This window comes from Vulpes lagopus, chromosome 5, assembly GCF_018345385.1.
Source record: "Vulpes lagopus strain Blue_001 chromosome 5, ASM1834538v1, whole genome shotgun sequence".
NCBI lineage: Eukaryota > Metazoa > Chordata > Mammalia > Carnivora > Canidae > Vulpes > Vulpes lagopus.
In genome coordinates this window covers 84953649-84981347 of record NC_054828.1, presented here as the reverse complement: position 1 = coordinate 84981347, position 27699 = coordinate 84953649, and the positions used below count along the sequence as shown (strand labels likewise).

At 46.1% G+C, this 27699-nt stretch overlaps 1 protein-coding gene across 5 annotated transcripts in view; it reads right to left on the bottom strand.

Moving 5' to 3' along the window:
- Nucleotides 1-27699, bottom strand: part of TET3 (tet methylcytosine dioxygenase 3) — a 103057-nt gene that overhangs the window by 3908 nt on the left and 71450 nt on the right. For all 5 annotated transcript variants that reach the window (XM_041756814.1, XM_041756817.1, XM_041756813.1 and 2 more), the window contains 7 exons: nt 25057-25147; nt 18040-18133; nt 11358-11566; nt 9886-10036; nt 6930-7019; nt 6283-6420; nt 223-559 (listed from right to left, as the gene is read on the bottom strand). In XM_041756814.1, the coding sequence (XP_041612748.1) occupies nt 223-559; nt 6283-6420; nt 6930-7019; nt 9886-10036; nt 11358-11566; nt 18040-18133; nt 25057-25147 (1110 nt within the window). The remainder of the gene's footprint in view (nt 1-222; nt 560-6282; nt 6421-6929; nt 7020-9885; nt 10037-11357; nt 11567-18039; nt 18134-25056; nt 25148-27699) is intronic.

The following is a 27699-nucleotide window of genomic DNA, read 5'->3' as shown; positions in this document are numbered from 1 at the left end:
CTTGGGAAGATGGGACCTTCCTGCCACTGGCTCCCCGGCCCTGATGTCCTGGCGTTGCTGTGGACGCCGTGCTGACAAAGTTAAGATAATGTGGGGTCTGGATGGCTGAGAGAGGCCCCAGAACTCTGGGCTGGAGTTCTAGCTCAAGGCAGGATGAGGGGCGGGGCCACAACCCCCCACCCGGACAGTGCCACCTCTGGTGGGCACCTTCTCCCAACACACCTGGGTCAGTGGTGACACCGGCCAGCTCGAGGGCCTCCTGTTTGATCTTCTCGGGAGTACTCAGCTTTTCCTTCTGAACCTTCTTCTTCTCCGCTGCTGCTTTTCGGGCTTCCAGCTGCCGCTGGCGGCACGACTTGGCAGGCTCAGGCAGGCGCCGGACCTCACGGGGGAAGGCGGTGAGCACCTGGATGGCCCCGCTGCCCACCTTGGCGTTCTGGTTCTCCTCACTGCCATACTCATCTGTGTTGGCCATCTTGTACAGGGGAAGCACGTGCAGCTGCTCGTCCTCAGGAATCTTGCCCACGCAGCGATTGTCTTCCTTGGTCAGGGTGCAGACCTGCCCCAAGCAGAGAGAGGGAGGATGCACGGGGTTGGAGGAGCTGAGCGCTGGGAGGAAGGGACTGAGCGTCTTGCATACAAGACCTCCCTCCCACCTTCCCCACACAGTCCTGACATCAGCCATCCTCTCTCCCAGGAGTGTTTAAAAGCACATTTGCCCTGGTTCACAGAGTAACAGTACCACCAACATTTAGAATCTGCTCTACAGGGCAGCCCCGGTGGCGCAGCGGTTTGGTGCCGCCTGCAGCCTGGGGTGTGATCCTGGAGACCCGGGATCGAGTCCCACATCGGGCTCCCTGCATGGAGGCTGCTTCTCCCTCTGCCTGTGTCTCTGCCTCTCTCTCTCTCTGTGTCTATGAATAAATAAATAAAATCTTAAAAAAAAAAAAAAAAAAGAATCTGCTCTCCAGCTTTCAAAGGACATCCATTCCTTTTATCTCCTGCGACCCTCAAGCAGCTGAGAGGGGAGGAGATGACTGGCCCAAGGTCACACGGCTGGGAAGGGGCCCAGTAGGACTGGCAGCTGTGCTCTGCCCTCCAGCGGAATGTTCTTGTCATTACGCTTCATCACCGCAGACCTCCCACCCTTGTTATTCCCCTGTGCCCTGGATGAACACTCAGCCTCCTTTTGCTCTTAAAATACTCTGTATTAAAAAACTACATGTGCTGCTTGTAGAAAATTTAGGCCAGCAAAAAGGAAATAATAATTATCTCCATAATCCTACCATCCAGAAATAATCACTATAAACACTTTGATCATATTTGCATACACGCATACCCATACTCACTTTTGGTAATGAAATAGGATTGCATTATGCACACAATTTTATAATAACTTCTTTTTAAACGTAGTATGAATATTTTATTATGCATTATTCTCCCCCAATGTGATTTAAGAACTTGCATATTATTCTACTGCATCAATGTATTCATTTAATCCTTCATCACCATTTAAAGTTGTTTCCAATTTTTTGTATCATAAATACTTTTATATACTTTTAGCTAAATTTTCTAAAAAACATAATTCCTAGAATAAACTTGGTGAAGTAAACGGCTACACATTGCCAAACTGCCCTCCAAAATGATTCTCCTCAGTATTTCACTCCTACTGGCAGAAGATGAGTTTCCATTTTCCTACACTTTTGCTTATAATTTTGCCATCAATTTTTAAAAACATTTTGCTCATTATCAAAATGTATCTCATTGATCTGCATTTCTGATTACTAATGAGGTTTTATTTTTTTTCCTCTCAAGTTTACTCTTCACTCTTGTGTTGGCTGTATTATTATTGTTATATTATTATTATATTATTATGTTATTTTGTGTGTTCTTCATGTTTTGGCATTTGGGGCCTTGACTCTAGAGGGGCTGTCTCTCCCCCAAGACTATCTAATTCCTAGAGATAGCAAATGACCTCCTTTAGGTGCACCCTGATATACAAACCAACCAATCCAGAGCCCACACAGCCAACCCTCTCCTTTATCAAACTCTCACACGCTGAGCCAGTATTCCTACTGCCCTACATCACCCAGGACCGGGGAGGACACCTGGAGACCACCCCATATGGCCCAGAGACCCAGAAATTATTCAACCTCTCTAATAAATCCTTGGGCTTACTCAGCTCTCCTACTTGGCCTTGCCCATTCCTTCCCACAAAACCTCCAATAAGGGCTCTGAGGCATACTGTCCCCTCTCATCCCTCTGCCTCCTGACCAACCCCAGTGCTTCTGCATGGCCTGGTGGGGCATGTGCTTCCAAAGGCTCTGTGAGGGATGCCTGGGTGGCTCAGTGGTTGAGCGTCTGCCCTCAGCTCAGGGCATGATCCCAGGGTCCCGGAATCGAGTCCTGCATCTGGCTCCCTGCTGGGAGCCTGCTTATCCCTCTGCCTGTGTCTCTGCCTCTCTGTCTCCAAAATCTTTAAAAAAAAAAAAAAGCTCTGTGAGTATAAACTTTTGCCTTCCTGATAGTCATGTCTGTGTCTTCATGTCTTATCATATTTGATTAAATAAATCTTGGGTATACTTGGGTATATTTTATTTTTGGAGGGGGGTATATTTTAATACAAATGTCTTCCTTTTTTCGTGAGTTTTATGCCTTTTACCCATTTTTTTTTTTTTTTAACAAATGTTTTAACATGCAATAGATATTTGCGTAATTGCAATTCAGCATTTCAAGAACAGTTGTTATCAGTGAAAACAACTCACGGAGGGGAAAGCCACAAATGCCTGCACTGCCTTAGAGGGGGGGGGGGGGCACTGCCCCAGCCACTCTACCATCTGCACCTGCTGAAGTACGGTCATCTTTCTCAGTTTATTTATTTATTTTTTTTTAAATATTTTTTCCAATTTTTCTCTATTTATGATAGTCACAGAGAGAGAGAGAGAGAGAGAGAGAGAGAGGCAGAGACACAGGCAGAGGGAGAAGCAGGCTCCATGCACCGGGAGCCCGACGCGGGACTCGATCCCGGGTCTCCAGGATCGTGCCCTGGGCCAAAGGCAGGCGCCAAACCGCTGCGCCACCCAGGGATCCCCCTTTTACCCATTTTTATACGACACTATTCATTTTTAATCATTCATGTAATCTTTGTATATAAACATTATCATTCCCTTTGTCACTTGTTATAAATACTGTATTCCGGTTTGTACTGGCCTTTCAGTTATGATCACTGTTTTATTTTTATTTTTTTAAAGATTTTATTTATTCATGAGAGACACAGAGAGAGGCAGACACAGGCAGAGGGAGAAGCAGGCTCCATGCAGGGAGCCTGATGTGGGACTCGATCCCAGAACCCCGGGATCATGACCTGAGCTGAAAAGCAGATGCTCAACCGCTGAGCCACCCAGGTGTGCTGATGACAGTGTTTTATTGTTGAACAGAAACTGTTCATTTTTATGAAGTCAGCTGTATTCATCCTTCCACCTATAGCTTCTCCTTTGGTGTCACGCTCTACCACGTATGTTTCTTTCCAAAGTATGTGTGGCCCTTCAGAATCTGCTCTGATCAGAACCCTGCATAACTTCTGGGTTGGACTGACCACCAGCCCTGCTTCCAATAATTCCCTAAGACCCAATGTAATAAACAACAGAGCAAAAGTAAAAGACAAAAAGAATAAGATATGACAGAAGGGGTGTTTTTCTCCTTAACAGAGATACCTTACCAATGTCAACAGATGTGGCTATCCTTTTTTTTTTTTTTAAGATTTTATTTATTTATTTATGAGAGACACACAGAGAGAGGCAGAGACACAGGCAGAGGGAGAAGCAGGCTCCATGCAGGGAGCCCGATGTGGGACTCGATCCCAGGTCTCCAGGATCACGCCCTGGGCCGACAGCAGCGCTAAACCGCTGAGCCACCTGGGCTGCCCCCTCCTTGTTTTTTTTTTTTTTTTTTTTTAAAAAGGACATAAAGGATAGTCACAAAGATAAAATTTAAATGAGTAAGAAATATAGACAAAGATGTTCAACCTGTCTAGTAATAGAAGAAACACAAATTACAATGAGACCTTATGTTTACCACTCAGGCGGGCAAAGACTAAAGAAATTGAGAAAGCCCTGTGTTACAAGTAAGCCAGAGAAGCAGCACTCTAAAGCCTATAAATGGCCTTTCCCTGGGACCTCAAGGAGATCATTCCACCTCTGCACCAAGATGTGGTAAGGGTGGACCCTACCTCTGATTTATGGAGCAGGAGTCTGGAAGCACCCACTGTCCATCCATAGGGGGATGGTCACATAAATGCTGGCAGAGCTATACATACAGCCTTACCACATGGTGAAGTAAATCTACATCCAGTGACACAGAAGCTGTCTATTATGTATTCTTAAGTTGAGAAAAACAGGTCATAGAACAGCACATACATATAATGTGATCACATTTGTGTAAAATGTATGTAGCTGTACATACACATACACTCAAGTGTGTGTGGGCATCAAAGAATGGTCATCACAATGCTAACACTGGTTATCTCAATGAGATTTCAGGCAACTTTTACTTTATACTTTTTTAATATTGTTTATATTTAAAACAATGAATAGTTTTTTAATTAGAAAAAATATTGTTCATTTTGAAAACAGTTTTTTTCCCCCCACTCTAAACTCTACAAGCTCTGGGATCAAAATAATCTCACTGTGCTCCTATCTCCTGGTGTTTCCTCCTCCTTCCCTGACCCTCTCCTAATCTTGGAGGTCCCTCCCTTTCTCTCTGTTTCAGCTAGAAACCCTCATGGTACCGTGTGGACAAGGCCCTGCCCCATCTGGCTTCCAGCCCTGGACAAGGAAGAGGACAAGGTAGAGAAATGAAATCTCAGAGCAGAGCAGTCAATCTCTGTGGCAGACCCAAGCTCCACCCAGACTCTGGAAGCCCCCTTTCAGATGAACTGCCAGTGCCTCTGCCTCTCCCAGCTTCCCGGGGAGCCTTGCCTGCCCAGAACCCAGTTCAAAAGCAAAGAAGAGAGCTGGGGTCATTCCTTCGAGGTGGTCCCCACTTAAGTGCAAACCTCCCCTTTTCCATCTGCACTCACTCCTCTGGTGACTGCATCCGGCTTTGTAGCTGCACCTGTGAACTACGTGCTCTCCAGACATGCCCCTCCCCTGCCTGATCCACAGGTCTACCTGGACATCTAGCAGGCATCTCAAAACAGAATTCTTCATTTTTACTCCCAAACTGGCCTTCTCCAACTAGTCTCTAACTCAGTGCATCATACCAGCACTTGGCCAGGTACTCAAGCAAAAAGTCTTGAGTGGTTCCCTAGTCCTTCCCTCTCAGCAATCCCCTTGGCTGTACCTTCAAAGTCACCCATCAGCAATCCCCTTGGCTGTACCTTCAAAGTCACCCAAAGTTGTCCAGTTACCCTCTTCCCACCCTCACTCCTGCCCAAGCCCCATCACCTCTAGGCTGGACACTGTCCCAGCTTTCTAACTGGCTGCCTCCTCCCATTCTCCCCACTGCCTCCATACTTACTCTCCACCTGCAGGAGCAAGAGAGTGCTTCTAACTTCATAAAGGAGATCCTACCACTCCCAGCCCTGCCTGCCTTCTGGACTCCCTGTGACTGACCCCTGCCTGCCTCCAAGCCTTGGCCTGTGCTGGTCCTTCTGCCTGGAGCGCTCCAACCCTAGACACTCCACCCCCCACCCTACCCCACCCCCTGTCCCTTACTCTCTCACTTCATTCATGTCTCAGCTCAGGTGCCCCTCCTCAGAAGGGCCTCTCTGCCTATGGCCTTTCAAACAGAATCTGCTCTCATCTTCCCCCTTCCCTACTCCATCTTTTCCTCACAGCCTTCATGACTACCTGATATAATTAATATTACACACTTGGGCAGGACTTGGTCCATTTTATTCCCCAGCATCTAGACCAGCACCTGGGGCACAATAAACATTTACTCTATGGCTGAATCAAGAGGTTGTTTGGGTTTACATCCAAGTGTTTCATGGAGACCTAGAATGGTTTTTCGGTAAGTGAGGGCCTCCAGGTGTCCCAGAGATGGCACTCTGCAGCATCTGCCTGAGACGCAGAGGCAAGGCCAGCCTTGTCCAAGCATTCCAGTTCATGCATTTCTCAGAGAAGTGGGCAGGAGCAGGCAGTCTGGCAGGGCACCTCCCAGAGATCTGAGACTCTTGTCTCCAGGTCCCTCCCTACTCTGAGGCCACCGGTCTGCACAAACCAGTACTCCCCCCCAAGATCATCCCGCAGGGGGCGCTGTGACAGGTCCCAGGTCCCTTACCACTGTGCACCCATTGTAGAGGTTATGCTGGTCCTTGTGGGCGTGGGCACAGAAGTCCATGCAAGCGGTGACCCCCGAGAAAGGCCGCCCTTCCTTCAGCCCCAGGCGGCAGTCGATCGCTATTTCCTCATTGGTCACCTGAGTGGACAGCCAAAGAGAAGAGCTTGTGTAACCTGAGGTCAGTGGCCTGGATTCTGAACCAGGGAGGCTAGGGATGGGAGGAAGGGAGGGAAGTTGGTTGGTTAAGGACCACAGCTGCCCTGTGCATGGGCTGCAGAAAGAAGGCTTTCTCAATGAAGCCTTTGTAGGAATTATATCCTTCTGAGTTATCTCAAATCCCCCTCACCTCACCTGGGAGATGAAGGGGTGACAGGAGAAAGAAACACAAGCCTCCCCAGGAGAAGCCAGACCAGAGGAGGTGGAAGATTACTAGGGGGAGAGGCATGAATACAGTGATAGAGGAGAGATGGTCTGGGATACAGTTAGCTCAGTGTAAAGAAAGGATCTTATTAAAGACCTACATCATTGCTCTAGCCTTTCCTACATGGAGCACAGTGAGAGGAGCCCAGTCTCCACTTCCTGGCTTCAGGGAGCATGGACACAGCTGTGGATGACACGTGGGTAGGGAAAGGCCTAAGACCCAGTACCTGGTTCTGATAGGCCTGGGGGGCCAGCCTCTTGTACAAGGGAGCAACTTCAGTGGCCAGGTCCTGGAAGCTCTTCCGGAGCACTTCTTCCTGTGGAGAGAAGAGTAGTTACACGTATCCAGAGCAGCCCCACCTGGCTGACTCTACGCACTGGAAATTAACCTCTGTTCCAGAACCATCACTGAGAACCATCACTGGGCTGCTGGGAAGGTCGGAAGCAATGTGCCAACAGGTTTTCTCTGTTTTCTACAGAGTTCCCTCTGGGAGGGATATGGTGCCATGTCTGTTTTAGAGTGGGAAGACACGGAGGCTCAGGAAAAGTCATGGCCAGAAGGTCCTGCCATCTTGACCACTCGGCTACTGCCCTCCCAGGTGCTAGCTCAGCACCACTCACAACACGTAAAACAGGTTGTTGGTTTGGAGTGCTCAACATCCAAGTCAGAAGTGTGGTGTGGAAGGCATGTAAAAGCAGGAGCAACAAGCGTGGCTTTTTCTTTCAGTGTTACAAATAGGTAAATGAAGGCTGACAGAGGTGGTTCAAGGTCTGTGCTAGGAATCCCACAGCCAGCCAGGCCCAGAGCCTGCCACAGGCCAGCTGCACACACTTCAAAGCTCTATGCTTCAGACCTGCACCATTGTGCAAGAGTCACGAGCCATGAGCTGCTACTGAAATATATACTGGTTTTAATTAAAATTAAAAATTCAGGGGATCCCTGGGTGGCGCAGCGGTTTAGCGCCTGCCTTTGGCCCAGGGCGCAATCCTGGAGACCCAGGATCGAATCCCACGTCGGGCTCCCGGTGCATGGAGCCTGCTTCTCCCTCTGCCTGTGTTTCTGCCTTTCTCTCTCTCTCTCTCTGTGCGACTCTCATAAATAAATAAAAAAAAAAAAAAAAAAAAATTCAGTCCCCCTGTTTTACTAGGCACATTTCAAATACTCAGTGGTTCCATGTGGCCCCCATGCTATGGTTGTTTTTGTTTTTTGTTTTTTGTTTTTTTTAACAGAGAATTTTGCCATCCTCACAGAAGTTCCACCACCACCCCAGGCAGAGCAGCAGCACCCCAGCTACACCTGGGTCAAGCTTTCAGGTACCCACAGCCTGGCCCTCTTGAGGGTGGCACGTGGAGCTGGCAGGGGTGGGCCCAGGGATCTCCAGAAAGCCTTGAGCACAGGCATGAAGAGTTTACACAGAACAAAGAGTAAGAAGACAGATATAGAAGTGAAAATGGAAGTGCAGGAACAGTGGCTTGGCTGTCTGTCCAGTAGGGCAGCCAGAGCCACCCCCAACCCCTGTGTACAGCCCAGAGGCTGCCACCAACATCGCGGGCCCCAGGCCAGCAGAGTACAGGGTAAGGCTGGTGAGCCTAGAAAAACCCAGGCCTGACTTCACCATTACTGCCATAGGGCCTCAGGCAAGTCGTGCACCTCCTCTCTAAAGTGAGCAGTGGCAGCACACAACCCAGGGGTGTCGTGAGCCTGAGATGCTCACCTGTGAGGTGCTGGCCAGAGTGCTCAGCACTACATAAGTGCACGGAAATGCCAGGTGATGGAACAGGGCAAGTATGTGAGAGAAATCAGAGCAATGCATTTTCACTCCTAGTGATTCCTACTTCCCACGGCCCTGGGGCTCCTCTCTTCATTGAAACAACTGTGTTTGCTCTTCCAGGGGAGGGCGGATGCCGCCATAAGTAAAGGTCTAGTGTCAAATCAGACTATTAGACTAGCTCATGCAATAGTCTAAAAGCCAGGCTTTTGGGGTGCCTGGGTGGCTCAGTCAGCTGGGTGTCCAACTCTTGGTTTTAGCTTGGGTAGCGATCTCGGGTTGTGGGATCAAGCCCTGAGTCAGGCTCTGAGCTCAGTGGGGAGTCTGCTTGTCCCTCTGCCTCTGCTCCTCTGTTCATGCTCTCTCTCTGTCTCTCCCATTCTTTTTCTCTTTCTCTCTTAAATAAATAAAATCTTAAAATAAATAAATGCCAGCTTTGAGGGTAAAAGGGTTCTACATTTGAAAATGCTTCCTTTTACTTCTGAAAAGCAAGGCTGGGAACTCTAAGCATAAAAGTTTATTGTATGTACAGTAGAAAAACATGTGCCCAAGGGTGGGGGGGGGGAAACCCTCTGATATAAGGAGCTCAGGGAGATGTGGAAGGCAGAGCCAGGGGATCGAGATGTTGCCTAGACCCCCTCAAAAGGACCCACTACCTTACTTCACAGGAGATCAGGAATGAGAGAAGGGGGGGGAGGCTGAAGGGGAAATGACAAGAGGCCCAGACAGGCCTGTACCCTCTCAGCATTTGGAACTCAGAGGGGAAACCACCTCTCTGGGTGGCCTTCACAAGCAGAGCAATAGAGGGAAAGGGGCAGAGCAAAAGGCAGCTTGACCTGATAAGGTGGTCACGGAGAAGCCATCCTGTGCAGACACCAGTCTGGTGTCTAAGACCCAGGCCAGGCTTCCAGTAAGGAGAGACCAAGGATCTAGAGAGGTGGCCAACTGCACAGAAAGGTTCCCTGGCAGCCAGGTAGGATGAGGGGGCACTTTGGGAAGTCCAACACTGGCTCCAGAAAATGGCCCATGGCCTGGAGGCTCCTTTTCCTGCTAAACCTCCCACCCACCCTCCACCCCCAAAAGACATCTTAGGAAGAATGAAGAAAAGAAACGATCTGTGAAGAGGGTCACATTCGGATGAGGAATTTGAACGTTTATCATAAAGAGACTGTTTTAAAGCTGGAAGAGTGTGAGGTAGCCATTGTTGGTTAAGTTTAATTTTTTACTCATCACATCCCTCCACACCACACCCCACATACCTTACATTTCACAGCAAGAACAGGTCAGTTCAAAAAAATAAAGTGGCATTCCCCACACATCTGAGTCAAGGAGTGCTAATACCCCACACCACCACCACCCCCAGGTGGAAGGGGGCAAGTGGAAGGGCTGCATTGCTCTGTGGGGCTCTGCTCACCTCCTTGGGGTTGTCCCCTGCAAGGCGGAACTTGCGAGGCGTCTTGCTACGAGCGTATTTGCAGCCGTTGAAGTACATGCTCCAGGAGCAACCAAAGGAAAAGGAGGCGCCGCAGGTGCTGGGGTCTTTGCCTTGGCAAGCGCAGGTCCGGCTGCAATGTACGTCACATGTTAGGCACACATACACACTTTTTTGTTTGCAAATCTTCCTCTCTCCCCCAGGGGAGGTCCCGCTGAGGCCTGGTTTCCGTGGCCTCCCAGTGACTGGGACCACATCCTTCCCTGCCTTCAGCCCCTTTGCCCAAATGTCCTTGGGTACAGAGTGTGCTCTAAGCAGCCTGTTCTGCTCCCACCCCTGAGCCTGGAGGTCTAAAAATCTGTTGTTGGGAGAAGCTCATAGATTGTTTGAGGTCAGTGGGAAGAATCTAGTCAAAACCCCAATAAAGTTTATCCTTTGCCTTGACTCTAATATCATGACAGCTTCCAACATAGATGACACGAGAGGGAAGTAATGTAAACTACAGGCTTGAACACACCTGCTTCCCTCAGGCCCAGGTGCTGACAGGCCTTTAAACAAATAAACACTGACATCATAATTCAACAACTAATACAATCTGGGAACAATCCAGATGCCCCTCAACTGGGGAATGGATACACAAATGGTGATGCATCCAGCAGGGGCATACTACTCAGCAGTAAAAAGGAATGAGCTACCCACAACCACCGATGAAGCTCAGAAACTACACTCAGGGAATGAAGTCAGACCCCAAAGGCTATCCTCGGTCTCGTTCCATTTATGGACCACTCTTGCAAAGGCAAACCTAGGGGGACAAGAAGCAAGACTGCTGGTTGCCAAAGGCAGGAGGAGACTTGCTTCTAAAGGGGCACAGGGGAATTGGAGGGAATGATGGAACTGTTATAGATCTTGGTGGTGGTGGCTATATGAGTGTAAACATTTGTCCAAACTCTTCAAACTTGTGAACCTGAAACTATTACACTGTGTATTAATTAACTAGAATTTAAATAAAAACTTAAAAACCCTCTTGAAACTGTATACCTAAAAGGATGAATCTTTACTTTAAGTAAAAATACCTTAATTGTAAAAATGGGAAAAGACCCTAGAAGGGCAGGTTTTATGAATACCACTGATGCCTTCTACTTGCAGAACACTCATACACTTTTTCACGGTGGTTCTACCATTAGAGCCTCAGAGTTCATATGAGGTTCAACAGCAAAGCTGAGCCAAAGCAAGAGACCCTCTCCTGCCAGGACCAGAAGAACCCAGGGGTCAGGATCATGGGAGAGCTCCTTTCAGCACAGTCCTGACTGCAGGACAGACAGGGCCCTGGGGTGGGTGGGGGGAAGGGAAGAGTCCCCTGCATGGGCTGCCTAAGACCCTGCCGATGGACACCTGACCCAGCTGTCCCACTCTTCAATGCTGGGGACGCCCCCACCCCTCCCCACCCCACATACTCATCATTGAGGCCACATCTCCGGCTGGTGGGGTTCCCGTACTTCCGGAGGGTGTCGGTGAGCTCTTGGTAGAGGGTGTCTCCGAGGCTGCGGGGGATGCCCTCCCAGGCCAGGATGAGGATGACAATCACGGCATTCTGGCAGTGGTGGCCCGCCCGGTGCCGTACCAGGCACAGCAGCTTCTCCTCTAGTGTGTGCCTGCGGATCACCTGCAGGGATGTGGGGTAGGGTTGGCACTGTTAACTATAGGAGCCTGGCCCTCACATTCCTCTGCTGGGGATGCCACACCCCGCCTCACTTCTGCCAATCAGACCAGGGGGTGCAGGTCTTTAGGGCAGTGTCAACAGGGTATCACAACCTGGCGACAGCAACCATACAGACTAAGAGACCGTTATAATAATTAGGGAATAATAAATGAAAACGTTATTTTTTAAAGAGCAAAATAAAAAATAATTACAAAATCTAAGTTATCGATGAGTTGTATAGGCTGAAAACTAAAAATATACAAATAAAACTATAAGCAAAAATATATTCAGAGATTTTTTTATATGGTCCTAAAATATCTGCAGAGAAAATGCTGCATATCTATGATTAAAATCTATATGATTTTAGTTAAAAAAGAAAGGGCTTTGGTGCTGTGGAAAACAGTTTTTGGCATTTTCTTGAAATGCCTAAACATGTAATTACCATACGACCAGGCAGTGCCACCCCTAGGAATATACCCAAGGTGACCGAGAGCAGGGACCAGGACAGGTGTTGGTTCAGAGCAGCACTATTCACAGCAGCCCAAAAGCAGAAACAACCCAAGATACATGGATAAACAAAATGTGGCCTCTCCATCAATGAAACAGTCATCAACCTTAAAAAGGAAGGAAAATCTGACTCATGTGACAAGTGAAATAAGCCAGGGCACCTGGGTGGCTCAGTGGGCTAAGCATCTGCCTTCAGCTCAGGTCACGATCCTAGGGTCCTGGGACAGAGCCCTGCATCAAGCTTCTTGCTTAGCGGGGAGTCTGCTTCTCCGGCTCCCTCTGCCCTTCCCCACCTGCTTGTGCACAAGCTCTCTCTTAAATAAATATATAAAAATCTTTTTAAAAAGGAAGGAAGAAGCCAGACACTAAAAACAAATACTGTGTATGATTCCACTTACACAGAGTACCTAGAACAGTCAGATTCACAGAGACAGAGAGTATAATGGTGGTGGTCAGGGGCTTGGAGGGAGAGAATGGGGAATTATTATTTAACAGGTAGAGAGTTTCTGTAGGGGATGATGAATAAGTTTTGAAGATACAGAGCATTCTTATGGTTGCATAAGAATGTGAATGTAGTTGGTATCACTGAACTGTACACTTAAAAATGGTTAAAATGGCCAGTTTTAGGTTATATATAATTTAACACAATTTTTAAAAATTACTAATATACCCCAAACCAGTGAACTTTGATTGAATGAATTGTATGGTATGTGAATTACATCTCCATAAGGCTATCAACACAAAAAGCAAGGGCCTTAGGCTCTGCCCTGCAGTGTTCCTCAGCTGGGTTCTCCCCTTGTTCTCTCTCACTCCCAGAACTCTGTCTTGGCTCCAAAGATATGGCATGGCAAAGGGCCCAGGAACTGGGGCAACAAGATGGCTGATCTCCTTCAAGAACCCCAACTAATTCTGTGACCTGATGAGGGCCTGTGAAGAGGGGCAGGAGGAGGGCAGACTGGGAAGGGCCCTGAGGGGACCAGGACTGGGGAGGAGGGCAGGTTTCACAGGGGGCTTTCACAAGCAGCTTCCTGCTCTAGAATGGGAGCAGGTGGTTGGGGTGGGAGAGAGAGAAAGAGAGGGAGACCACTCAAACATAACACAAGCCAAGTGGATGAAGTGCTGGACTAGGGAAGTGGGGAATGAAACAGGAGAAGGAATGCCTTCAGACACATTGAGGACAAAGCTGACTTTGGGACCACCTGACTCTAGGGCCTGGGGGACAGAAGAAAGTCTTAAATGGACTCCCACTTTTGTGGAAGAAGACAGTGGGTGAGGTGTGGGTTGTTCCCATGTTAATTGGGAACATGCGAGGGCTGAAGGACTCGGGAATATCTGAGTGGCTACTTCTAATAGGGCCCCAACAGACTGGGTCTCGGGGTCAGGAAATGCCTGGGCTGGAGACACACTTGGTTATACATACATCAGTGCAGGGAGATGACCAGAGAGGCAGCCAGATAGGCAGTAAAATGGGAGAATGGGCCAGATGGATGACTGGGGAGCTGTGTGGACCATGGCCCAGTAAAAAAGCACTTTCCTCTTCAAAAGGAATAAGCCGGGCCTTCTCTCCATCAACCACTGCCTAGAGGGACTAGTACAGCGATCTGGCCCAATTTTAACAACAAGAAAATAGAAATCCAGACTTTTACATGAAATTTCTCCTTTTAAGGATGTGAGCATTTAATTCAATTTTTAAAATCATAGTAAAATATACATGGCATAACATCTACCATTGTGGCCATTGTTAAGCGGTAGAAGTACATTCCCTGTTGCTGCACAGCCACCACCAGAACTTTGTCCACCTCTACACCGTCCTATCTTCCCAAAGTCTGTACTCACATAACACTCCCTCCCCTGTCTCCTGCCCCTAGTCTATGGCAATGACCATGCTACTTTTTGACTCTCTGAAGGGTCTGACTACTCGCAGTACCTCCTATACATGGAATCACATGATATTTGTCTTTTTGTGACTGGCTTGTTTTATTTAGTGTAACAGCTGTAAGGTTTATCCACGTTGTAGATGTCAAAACTTCCTTCAAAATTTTAAGGGACACCTGTGTGCTAAACAAAACACATCCCTTGCCCATGAATTCCTGTTTTGAGCCCAATCCAGGGAGGCATCGGTGACATTGTTATTTGAAAAGTAACCTATGAACATGTCATTAAGTCAGGTTGTGACAGGGCTCCCTGTGTGACTGCCTGGCCTCCACAGACTGAGCTCCGGCATACCGTGAGCATCTGCGTACATCCCAGGTACTGATCACACAGCAGTCCCCGTCACCAGGGTTTCTGAGGCACTACTGTCAATCTCTGCTCAGCTCTCTGTGGCCATGCCCTCACAGGCCTATGGCTACAGTAAAAAAAAAACTCTAAGAAAACTAAAGCGGAGCTCCCGACATGCCCTTCAAAGGAAACCAGCAGGATTGAATGCACAAAGTGCAAAAGTAAAAGGCCAACAGAAGGGCAGGAAGACACCAACACCTGAGCACGGCATGGTTACACTGGCAGTTCAGAAGCTACCACAGAACCACAGACAGCTCACTCAGATTCCAGGCAGGAATTCCCTGACCACTGTACCCAACAGAAGTCCCAATCTGTCTTCCGTGCAGGCTCCTATTCTTGGTACTCAGCTTTGACCCCTGGGGTTCCCCAGGAGATCTGGTCCACCATGACCTCAGTGGGCTTTCACATACCTGCCTTCTGCCCCCAGTTACCTTTACAGACTGGCCCAAGCAGCATCTCCATGGCTCTTGAACCAAAAATCCCACTTTCACTGTCTCTGGTGTTTGCTTCTGGCACATCTCTGTGTATACTGAGCTTTAGCAATGTGACCTGGGTCACTCCCTTACTCCCACACTTGACAATGTCCACACTTTGTTGAGGCCGCCTTAAGATGGGAGATTACAGGGGGTTGGCTGGGTTATCCCACTGCTTTCTTAGATCCTTCTCTCAACACACATTTATTGGGCACCCATGGTGAGCCTCAACTTTGTTGCCAAGATGCTGGCCAGTTAAGTCCTGAATTTGTCAGGCATGCCACTTGTAGATGAACGTACTGGTTGGGGGTTGTGGCAGTAAAGACAGATCTGAGCCTGGTTGGAAATGAGAACTCAGACTCTAGAAAGGAGACCAGATGAGGTGGAGGGCAGGGAGAACCCAAGGAAGTGTTATCCACCACAGGCAGCTTACATGCTGCCACTTGCCCAGAGCTACAGACTACCACTGCCTGGGCTCTTGATGCCATGATGCCTCCAAGAATAATCTGCCCTTTTTTGCATTTATGGGTCACTTCCCAATGGAGGGGCACAGGGAAAAGGAAAAGTTCTCCAACTTCCAAGGAGGTAGAACTCTGTAGATGAACTCTACCACCAAAGCAGATAGGATATTTGGTGGCTCTGGAGGCAAACAGCAGAGAAGAGAAGTCCACTGCACTAGGGGAGATGGCTAGAAAAGAAAAACACACAACTCGGCCCCACTGCTTTCTTACCACTGTAATAATCTGTGACCTACCACCATTTGCTTTTGCCTATAAAAACAATTTCTTGGGCAGCCTAGGTGGCTCAGTGGTTTAGCACTGCCTTCAGCCAAGGGCGGGATCCTGGAGACCCAGGATCAAGTCCCGTCTCGGGCTCCCTGCATGGAGTCTGCTTCCCTCTGCCTGTGTCTCTGCCTCTCTCTCTCTCTCTGTCTCTCTCATTAATAAATAAAATCTCATATATATATATATTTTTTAATTGGAGTTCAATTTGCCAACATATAGCATAACACCCAGTGCTCATCCCATCAAGTGTCCCCTCAGTGCCCATCACCCAGTCACCCCCACCCCCCGCCCACCTCCCTTTCCACCACCCAATAAATAAAATCTTTAAAAAAATTTTTTTCTTTCCTCTCTCCTTTTATCTTCCGTTACCAGATCCAGGAATTTTCCCATCTTTGGGAACACTGTCACAGTGCATTCCCTTCTATCTGGACTTTTCTTTCAAAGCCAGCATCACCCACCAGGGTTAAGGGATAGCCATGAGCGGTTTCCTCCTTTGGACAAAAACATCAGGTGTCATGTGTGCTCTGCTCTGGGCATCTGTCCACAGACCCTGAAGGATCAACATGTGCAGACCAAGGTCCTCCTCCCCTCATTCTACTCCCCTCTCACAGCCTCTCTCACTTCTCCAGGAACTAAGCTCACCCTTCACCTGGCCACCTCTGACCTCAGGCCCTGCAGACACCCACATGTGCTGTTCACCAGGGGTATCTGGGGCTGGAAATGCATACTCTCTTCTTCAATACCACCCATATAGCCATTTTTTCCCCCTGAGCCACTCTTTTGAAGATGGAGAAGTCCCTAGGCTCTACCTGTGTAAGGATCTTCAGTTTCCCACCCAAGACTTTGGATTTCCTCAAGGACTACATGAATTAACAAGAATAAGGGGCAGGTGCCACATCACAAATGGGTTCTCTGGGGGATAGCACCACACCCTGATCAGCCACAGACAGATTCAGTCCACCCCCCACTACAATGCCCACCTTTCAGGAGAGTGGGGACAGTATGCTTCTTCATACTTGTGAATGCTCTATGTAGTTCCAGGTCACTTTTTTTGTTGTTGTTTCTTGAATATCTTATTTGAGAGAGAGTGAATGAGCAAGAGAGAGCATGAGTGGGGGGAGGGGGAGAGGGAGATGCAGACTCCCCACTGAGCAGGGAGCCTGATACGGAGCTCAATCTCAGGACCCTGGGATTATGACCTGAGCTGAAGGCAGACGCTTAACCAATTGAGGTCCCCAGGTGCCTGCCAGATTCTTTTATTGTATATAATTCTGCAACACTGACCAAAAATTTCTAAAAATAGATATGTGGTAGTTCAGGTTCAGACACCTTTTATGTTCATTAAAAACAAAGGTGCAAAGGCATGGCATATATACCAGATAAAAACAGGCATGTGCACAGATGGATACAGGCTGACAAAGGTCATCTTACCCATTCCTCCACTCCAAGTGAGCTGTATGTTCATGCAGCCTTCTGCCTTTGCTCACATGACTCTCCTTGCCAGAAACGTTTCTACTCTCCCATCAGCCCACTCAATATGGCTCTGCATTCACAGTGCCATATTCATGGCCCCATGCACATCCCCCTCCTCTGAGAAACCAAGCCTCACATTCTTCCCACCATCAGAGCCCCTGGATCCTGAACTTTACAGCACTGAGTCTGCCTCTCAAAGTTGGACCTTGATTATTCAAGTCTCTGTGAGTTTATCTCATGGGTCTCTACATCACAAGCAGCTTGAGCACAGGGATACACCCTTCCGTTTTCCGTGCACATCCCCCTATGAGGCACCCAGCACAGTGTTGGGCTCATGGCTACCTGATCGTCTTGCTGCTGTCACAAGCATGGATTCTGCAGTGACACTAGAAGATCTCCTTGAGGACTGGAAGGGCAAGGTCGGAAAACTGTCAGTGGGGTGGCAAAATGGGAGTCTCAGCCCATTTTGGCTGCCTCACAGGAAACAGTGGCTGAGAAGTAAAGCAGATGCCTGACCATCCCCAATTCTGCCTGGAGACCTAGTTCTTTGGGACAGGAGATAAGAATGCTGGGCAGCACATGGAGGGGCAGGGGAGTCACATAGTCCACGGTGGGGCCCGGCCCTGAGTGAGATGACATCGTTACGCCTTCCCTCAACCACAGGGAGAGTATGAACTGAGCATAAGGACTAGAGCATTTCTGAGGCCAGCCCAGGATGCCAGGGGCTGGCACTTAAACAAAACAAGGACAAATAGCTCAGGCCAGGGGTTGAAGGGTGGGGATGACCTTAACCAAGCACAGATGCCAGCTTTGATGTTCCCCTGGACAGTAAGCATGTTTGTTTCCTCTGCACACCCCTGGCCAGGCCTGTAGGGAGGGAGGTGAAGCACAGCCCTGGCCACAGGGTCTTGACACTCACCCACTTGGCGATGGGGCAGCCGCGAGAGCTCTTCCCTTCCTTCCCAGTGTAGATGACCTTCTCGATCCGGATGGCTTTCCCCTTCTCTCCATACCTGGAGAGGGAGACAGAAACCACCATTAATACAGCGAAGCCCCAAAGGAGAGCAGCTTATGGCAAGAAGGCAAGCCTCAGTGTGCATCAGCATGGGTTAGATTGCCATGGGCTCAACAGAGAAGGAGAGCTGAAATGTTTGTTCTGTGCTTAGAGCCTCCGGAGACACACTGGCTACTTACAGGTTCCCAGGGCCTCTGGTCTATGTTGCCCAGCTCTATCCCAGGGCAGAGGGGGCTGGCAAGCACAACATCCCTGATTATGACCTCTGAGCCTCCAGGAAGGATACTCAAACTGAAGGCTAAACACAGACCTTTGTACCCAGCCTTGTTAGTTGAGCCACCTTGAGAGTTAGTTATTGATAAATTCAATCAACAGAAAAAAATAAATGGGGAAAGCCTTTTCTTTCCACAATCCCCAGCTGCCATTGAAGTATGATGAGGATAGAGAGCTGAGGCTGGGGGCAGTGACCCTACCAAGCACCAACTGGCTCTGTCATTGCCCCGGACAGCACACACATCCTGTACACACTCCAGCCCTGGTGTCCACACACATGCTCAGGGATTCTGAGGCCATCTAACCTCAGGGTGATGAAGCTACGGCCCCAGAGCTGAACTGCCCTACCCAAGGCTACATGGCTACAGTGCTGCAGACAGTGGTGACCTGCGTGCCTGCCCAGCCACTTTCTGGCCACAGACTGCAGCCACATGACTGAACCTCTCTACATCTCGGTTTCTTAACCTGTAAAATGAAGATAAAGTGGGCTCCTACTTCTTAGGCTTGGAAAGAGAACAAATGAGATAGTCCCCGGAGGGTGCACCATTTAAAATACTCTGAAGTTCCCGGCATGAGGAAAGAGCTCATTAAGTATTAATTCTTAACAATGTAACTATCCATCTGACTGAACCATCTTATTTTTAATAGCTTTTTAGTTTTGGGCACAAAGTCATATCATCTGCAAACAGGGTCATTTGTCACCTCACCCTGTCCACTCTTTATACCCCGTTTCAGTCTCCTGTCTCTCTGCACCAGCCAGGGCTCCCAAAATGCTAGAAGCCACCTTTGATTATTTCCTACCTCAACTGTAAAATATTGCCAACTATTCATTACTGAGCATGAAGCTAGCAGACTTCCGGAAAGAGACAGAGACTGCCTCACTTTGAAGGTATCTACTAAGGGTCTCCTGTTCTAAAGGCTTTTAATCAAGAATTGTTACTTTTATCCAAGTACTTTTAGCATCAAAGAACACAGATGACTGGGTTTTTTTTTCCTTCGACCAATTAATTCAGTGTGCTATTTTAACAGACTGAATCGAACTATCCTTGTATTTCTGTAATGACTCCAATTTAGTCATGGCCTATTATTTTTAATATACTATTTAATAGAGAAAAATGTTATCACACCTAGTACAGCTTATATTCTCTACGTAAGCACACATACAGGTACACATACAGGTATCCCTCATGTTTCAGAAGTTCATGTTACACCCATTCTGCTTTTACAAAACACCTACATCAGCAACTGTTTTTTGGTAACTGAAAGAAATCTGAAGAGAATTTCTGCTTTTATGAAAAAAGGCAAAAAGTAAATATAGTGTTCGGTGTTTATTTCACAATGAGCTGCTATGGAGGCAGTGTGTGCCCTGAGCAGCCCGGCAACAGTGGCCCCACTAAGCTCCTTCCCCAGAACATCCACTCAGCATCTTAGCATCCAGTGGCCAGAGTTCTGAACTTGATCTGTGAGCATCTGTGCTTTGCTTTGATTTATTCTGTGCATTTGTTAGCAAGATGTGTCTTAAGGTATCAGAGAAGCCTAAAAGAGATTATTTTGGGAGTCCAGGAATGCTCAAACATTTTTCCAAGTAAGTTAATGGTAACTGCTTCCTTGCTTTACTGTTATTTTTGGTTTAGGAAAGTTTTCAAGGGGATGCTCTACTTTTGGATAGCAGGGGAGACCCATATTCTTTATCTCATCCATTTTACTTTTGGGAATTTCTATCTCTGAAGTAACTATAAAAAATACACCAAGACTTAGGAATAAAATATTCATTGTTGCATCAACTGAAAAATTAGAAACTAACAGAAATTAGCACAACAATGTGCTAATATGGAAGAAATTAAGCAGTGGGGGGAAGCAGCTGCAAACAGTGGGTACCTTATGATTGATCCCATTTGGTTTAAAATTCATATACAAATGTGTATAAGTGCTTAGAAAAAAAACTGAAGTGTATGCATGAAATTTTTTTTTTTTTAGTTTCTTCTGGATAACTGCTAGAGAGCTTTTTTCTTTCTTAGCTTTAAAAAAAAAAAAAAAGACTTTTAGGGATGCCTCTGTGGCTCAGTGGGTGAGCATCTGCCTTCAGCTCAGGTCATGATCCCTGGGGCCCTGGGATCAAGTCCCGCATCAGGCTCCCCACAGGGAGCTTGCTTCTCCCTCTGCCTCTGTCTCTCTCTGTGTCTCCCATGGATAAACAAAAATCTTTTTAAAAAATAATTTAAAAAACACTTTTATATACAAGTTTTATTTTTGTAATTGGGAAAGAAAAATTATTTTTTAAAATACTGTTAAAAGTACAGTTTCTTGGAGTTCATGGAGATCTTGAGTAAAACAGACAACACTCACTGAAGAGGTAAGAAGTGTTTTTGATGATTAGTACATGAAAATTCTATGGCTATGTTATTAGTCCCTTTATAGAATGTGTTTGGGGACAGGACTCTGGGGAGTGTATATAGTATGGCCTGGCTCAAGAGGAAAAGACCAAAGAGTGCTGCTTTTGTTTGGTTCCTGGAAAACTTTCAATTTTACAAACATTTATCAGGAAGTGGCCCCCAAGTACAAAGCGTGGGTACTTGGTGTGTCCTGGGGTCACTGTGGGAAGAACAGCTTGAGGTGTCCACACTGCTCTCACCGAAACGGACAGGATATCGTGTTCCCCACAGGAGGGTGAGCTGAGGACACTGACAGGAGCTTTCTGACCAGTACCTTCCCCACCATCCCACCCATGTGAGAAACACTTCCTGAGCTGAACTTCATATTCAAGAGTAAATAAAAGGGCCAAGCTCTAACTGATGAGCTAGACCTTTAAAAACGACAACAACAACACACAACTACCGAGAACTCTCTGTGTTTAAAGGCAACCAATCAACTCTGAATTTGACTTTTTTTTTTTTCCTTAAATGTCTTCCTCACTGGCCTATCATTAAGATGATATTCTAGAATGTCTAGACTGTGTTCGTCCCAGTATACAGATGAACTTCTGGATCCTAAGCTAAGTCTTAAAGGATAGGCTGAAATCTTATTCTGAAGGATAATCTGATCATCTCAGCAAGTGGTTCTCAAAGGGTGGTGCACCTGGGAACCTGGGAAGAAGGCAGACTCCCAGGTCCCATCCCAGACCTGCTGGGTCAGGAACTCTGGGGTGAGGCCAGGAATCTGTGCTTTTATGAGTCCTCTGGGAGACTCTGGAGCATGCTAAAGTTTGAAACTGCCAATCTAAAGTTGGATTTCTTTGGGGTTACATTTATCACAGAACAATGAGACTAGTTCCCCTAAACTCAGAGGATTTGCCAGCACAGTGCTTGTTCTGTTTTTAGAACGAGGATTTAATGAATTCCTAGGCTGCAGAGAATCCCATTCCCAGTTAGATGACACGGGGCTCTGCAGCACACCATTCTCAGATATGGGTTTGAACAACTGACTAGGGCAGCCCAGGTGGCTCAGTGGTTTAGCGCTGCCTTCAGCCCAGGGCGTGATCCTGGAGACTCGGGATCGAGTCCCGCCTGCATGGAGCCTGCTTCTTCCTCTGCCTGTGTCTCTGCCTCCCTCTCACTCTGTGTCTCTCATGAATAAATAAATAATTTTTTTTTTTTTAAAAAAGAACATCTGACTAAAATTACCTATGTCAATGGGGACTTAGGTTCCCACGAATGGAACCCATAAATAAGTTGGGAGAAATATTTTAGAATTTGCTTTTGACCTCCCCCTCTTTTTTTGAAATCTTTACCAGAGAGGCTAAAATCACCAACGTCTCCTTGATTTCAGTTTGCTTCCCTTTCCTGACTTTGGCCAACTTCTGGTGGTACCGTGGTCCTGCAGAGAGAGGGTCGGTGGGGGAGAAGTCTAGGGAAAGAGACAGCCTGGACCATTCACAAGCTAGACTCCCAGCCTAGTGATGTTCACTGACTGTTTATTCCTCTCCTTGTTCCACAAGAAACCTTTTAAAAAAGATGACTATAAGATACAAATAACAGGTGATGAAATCAGAGTGAAGGGGGAAAAGGTGAACATAATGTTGGCACACAAAATGCAAACAGTAGGGTCTTATATGTATTCCTGAGAGATGGGCCTAGAAACTTTCATCGTATGAGAAATAAACGAAACTAATGAAGACTCCTTTGGGTCATGTCAGAAGGACTTTAGGAGTGAACCTGGATGGGCGCTCCCATGGGCCAATGATGAGAAATTACATTGCTCCTAATAGGGGTATGCAAATCTGGCTCTAAGCTTACCAGCAGCTAACAAAGATGGAAATGCAATCTGTTACATAATTTACAAGGTCCTTAAGATAAAAATAAACCAGCTGCTGAGGAAAAACACAAGTATTCCTGGTCTTGAAAGGAATTCCTCCCTTGGATCAGTTTCTGAAGAATCCACAGTTGGCTGTTATTTTTAAAGCAATGAGGGAAAAAAAGGACAAATCTCAACTTTATCACTATCTCCTAATCCTTGTTTCAAAACATACTCTTTGGGATGCCTGGGTAGCTCAGTGGTTGAGCGTCTGCCTTTGGCTCAGGGTGTGATCCAGAGTTTCGAGATCGAGTCCTACATCAGGTTTCCTGTGAGGAGTGTGCTTCTCCCTCTGCCTGTGTCTCTGCCTCTCTCTCTGTGTCTCTCATGAATAAATAAATAAAGTCTTTAAAAACAAAAACAAAACATATTCTTCTCTAAAAGTTATTTAAAGAGGTGTCTAGAAATTTTGTAAAATTGTTACCAAGAAACAAACACACACAAAAAAACCTGTCCCAGATCAACTTGTACATTGGATTGTCCTTCAGCCCTCAATCTGCCAATGAATATCAAGATTTCTTACAAAAAAAAAAAAATCATTGACCAAAACACTGGTTGCCCCAACCTTGGCACTGCAACGCATACGCATTCTAACACGGGGAGGCATGCATGTCCAACACACACCCTGTCTTAAATGCTTCATTCTTAGGGACTCAGAGGTACCCTTTCAATCAGGCTTGAATTTGCAGACTGGGTCTTTGATCAAATGCTTTTCTGATGGGCTATTTTGTATATAAATGTTTCCAGATGGTAGAGGACAATTAAGAGTCATTACAGGAGATCACAGTCCTCCATCCATCTTACATTTACTCAGGGATGCCATTACAGTTTTTCAGTTCAAAATCATGTTCTCCCTGCTACATTAATGACAGGATTCATTTGGCCCCCCTGATCAGACAAAATATGGTTCCTAAATATGGAAACTTTAAGCCACTTAGCCTTCTACACATCTGTATGCATATGTACAAGCATGTATGTAGGTCTATATAATCTTTGCCTTTGCTATTAAAAACACTAATGTTATAAAATTTCGATCAGTACATGGATATATGAGATAGGTGCCTTGTATATGGTCATGGTCCTTCCTTACAAGCACAGACATTGTTTTGACTTATCATCATAACTCTCCTACAATGTATGTGTGTTTCTATCATCTCCATTTTGCAGATAAGAAAACTGAGTCACAGAAAAGCAGAGCAACTTACCCAAGGACTCAGCAGGAAGTGACAGGGCGAGGATTAGACCTTTTAGTCTAATGCAGTGTTTGCATGCTCTCAATCACCAAGCTATTTTACTTTTCTGTACACCGGAACTCATAGCATTTAATACCTGCTATGTACATGTACATAGACTTTAAAGTCTTCTATCTATACAAGCTGCTTAAAAACTAAAACAGGGGTATCCCTGGGTGGCTCAGCAGTTTAGTGCCTGCCTTCGGCCCAGGATCAAGTCCCACGTCAGGCTTCCTGCATGGAGCCTGCTTCTCCCTCTGCCTGTGTCTCTGCCTCTCTCTCTCTGTGTCTCTCATGAATAAATAAATAAAATCTTTAAAAAAATAAATAAAACAGGGCTCTTAAGTAAAAACCCTGTAGTTTTGAGTTTGAATTCTAAGTGTTAATGTAAACTCTGATGTATTTAATCACTAATCAATAACAAAAAATAAAAACCCTACATATACATCTTAGCTCTTTCTACTGAAATGGCCTAGAAGCAACGAGCATACCTAGTACCAGCGTTTGTTTTCTAAATACTTGTTCCCCCAATAAAAGTCTGGGACTTCTTGGATAAATGTAGAATGCAAGCCCAGAACATAATGCCATATGAGGAATCAAAAAAGCTATCAAAGACTGCTGGGACAGTGTCAGGACAACTTAGGACACAACCTGAATAGGCAGCCACTGGCCAATGATAAGACTTATGTTACTCCTGGAGAAGGTACAAAATACCACCTATGAAGTAGTTTTGAAAAAAAGAAAGAAAAAATTATCTGATTCCCATGAAGTCTTTAGCTCTAACTGTGAATGTATAGGCCATAGAGAGGACAGAAGAACACAGTGAACAATACTGCAGAAAAGCCAGCAGAAAATCCAGACCTTGGGAAACACTATAGGACACAGTCATTTAACCACATTTCATCAATAAAAATATTTCAAGAGAGAGAGAAGAACAAGGGAGGGGTAGATATAGAGGGCAGACCTACAGACAGAGAGAGACCCATAGTCAACCTTCCACAGTCTGGATATCATGGCTTCCTTCCTGTACGTTGTCTGGTATGAGGCAATGACAATGAGAGGCGCTTCAATGCCACACTCTCTTAACAACTGCCCACCTCTGCTTGGACACCTGGGCGTCACTCACCGCTCCTCCATGAGCTCCCGGATAGAGGCTACCGTGGGGCCAGATCCCAGGTGAGTATAATACGGACCTTCATCTTTCTCCACTATTTGTTCTGCAGAAACACAGAGTAAACATTATTTGGAGGCATCGGTTCATCAACATTAATTTAGAAAGGCAAACCACCAATAGGAAAATTAACAGATGCATTATAAAACAGGAAATTCAAATGGCTTATAAACATGTGAAAATGTGTTCAATCCCATTAGGAACCAGGAAGTGCAAATTAAAATCACAGTGCAACATCATGGCACACAGGGCATACTGGCAAAAACTGAAGAATCTGATGAAATCAAGTGTTGATAAGATTGTGGTGTAACCACTTTGGAATTCAGTTTACCACTGTTTGCATTCTAGACTGGGGTAGGCAAACCACTCTAGTCCTAGGGATATACACAAAAGAATGAAAAAATAATGACTCACACAGATACCTGTATGCCAATTTCACAGCAGCATTTTTCACAAGAGCCAAAAGGTGAAAACAACACAAATGTCCATCAACAGATGGACAAAATGTGGGGTAGTCACACAATGGAATATCACCCAACCATAAAAAGGAATGAGGTTGGGCAGCCGGGGTGGCTCAGCGTTTTAGCGCCACCCTCAGCCCAGGGCCTGATCCTGGAGACCCGGGATAGAGTCCCACGTTGGGATCCCTGCATGGAGCCTGCTTCTCCCTCTGCCTGTGTCTCTGCCTCTCTCTCTCTCTCGTGAATAAATAAAATCTTTTAAAAAATAAAAAAAAATTTTTTTAAAGGAAGGAGGTTCTGACACATGCTACAACATGGATGAGCCTAGAAAACATTATGCTGGGTGAAATAAGCCAGACACAAAAGGACAACTATTATATGATTCCATTTAGATGAGATACCTAGATGAGGCAAATTCAAAGAGATAAAAATTAGACTGGAGGGTACCAGGGCTGGCAGGAGTGGAGAAGAGGGCAAATTTTCTGTTATACATATTTTACCACAATTTAAACAAACAAACAAACAAACAAACAAAAAAGAAGTGAAGTACTGATATGTGCTACAATGCTGAGGAGCCTCAAAATGATGATGCTGTGTGAAAGAAGCCAGACACAAACCATTACAGACGGTATGATCCCGCTCACAGGAAATATCCAGAATGGGCAAGGCCACAGAAAAAGAAAGCAAACAGACAGCTGCCAGAGGCTAGGAGAGGTGAAAGAGTGCTGAGTAACAAGCATGGGGTTTTGTTTTGGGATGAAGAACACGTTTTGGAACTAGACAGAGGTGGCGGTTGCCCACTGTAAATGTACTAAATGCCAAGGAAATGCTTACTGTAAAATGGTTATTTTACGTTATATGATGTTCACTGCAATGTTTTTTTTTTTTTTAAGGAACAAATTATTGATGCACACAACTTGGGCAAATTTTATTTTATTTTATTTTTTATTTATTTTTTTGGGGGGCGAATTTTAAATGAATTTTTCTCAGTGAAAAAAATGAGACCCAAATGACTACATAACAATAGCTTTGGAAAACAGTTTTGACCAGCTAAGGTATAAGACTGAAAACAAAAAGAACTTTACACAAATACTGCACTATAGTTGGTAAGTTTGTTTTATGTCTAAAGAAATGTGGGGCAGCCTGGGTGGCTCAGGGGTTTAGTGCCGCCTTTCAGTCCAAGGCGTGATCCCAGAGATCCGGGATCAAGTCCTGCGTCAGGTTCCCTGCATGGAGCCTGCTTCTCCCCCTGCCTGTCTCTCTCTCTCTCTCTCTCTCTCTGTCTCTATGAATAAATAAATAAAATCTTAAAAAAATAAAGAAATGTGACAACTAAGTGCAATGTGGTATCCTGCACTGGTCCTAACAAAGTAAAAGGGCATTAGTGGAAACACTGATGAAATCCAAAGTTTGCAGTTCATCATATTGTACCAATATTAATGTCCGATTTTTTAAAAATTTTTTAAAATTTATTTATGATAGTCACAGAGAGAGAGAGAGAGAGAGGCAGAGACTTAGGCAGAGGGAGAAGCAGGCTCCATGCACTGGGAGCCCGATGTGGGATTCGATCCCGGGTCTCCAGGATCGTGCCCTGGGCCAAAGGCAGGTGCAGCCAAACCGCTGCGCCACCCAGGGATCCCCTAATGTCTGATTTTTAAATGTATTTATAATCATGTAAGATGTTTACATTAGGGGCAGATGGATAAAGTGTATACAGAAACTCTCTACCAATTTTGTTACTCTTCTGTAGATGTAAAATCATCTCAAAATTAAAAGCTTTAAAAAATAAAAAACTAGGGGCGCTTGGGTAGCTCAGTGGTTGAGCCTCTTCCTTTAGCTCAGGGCGTGATCCCAGGGTCCTGGGATCAAGTCCCACCATCAGGCTCCCCTGCGTGGAGCCTGCTTCTCCCTCTGCCAATGTCTCTGCCTCTCTTTGTGTCTCTAATGAATAAACAAAATCTTAAAAATAGATATATATCATTTGGCATTTAAAAAAAAAAAAAACAAAACTAGACAGTGGGCCCTCCTTTGCGGATTCTGTCCTAGAACAAATTTTAGTTTCATGCATCAAAACACATGTACAAAGATTTTCATAGCTACGTTACTTGTAATAGACAAAACTGGAGACCTATAATCC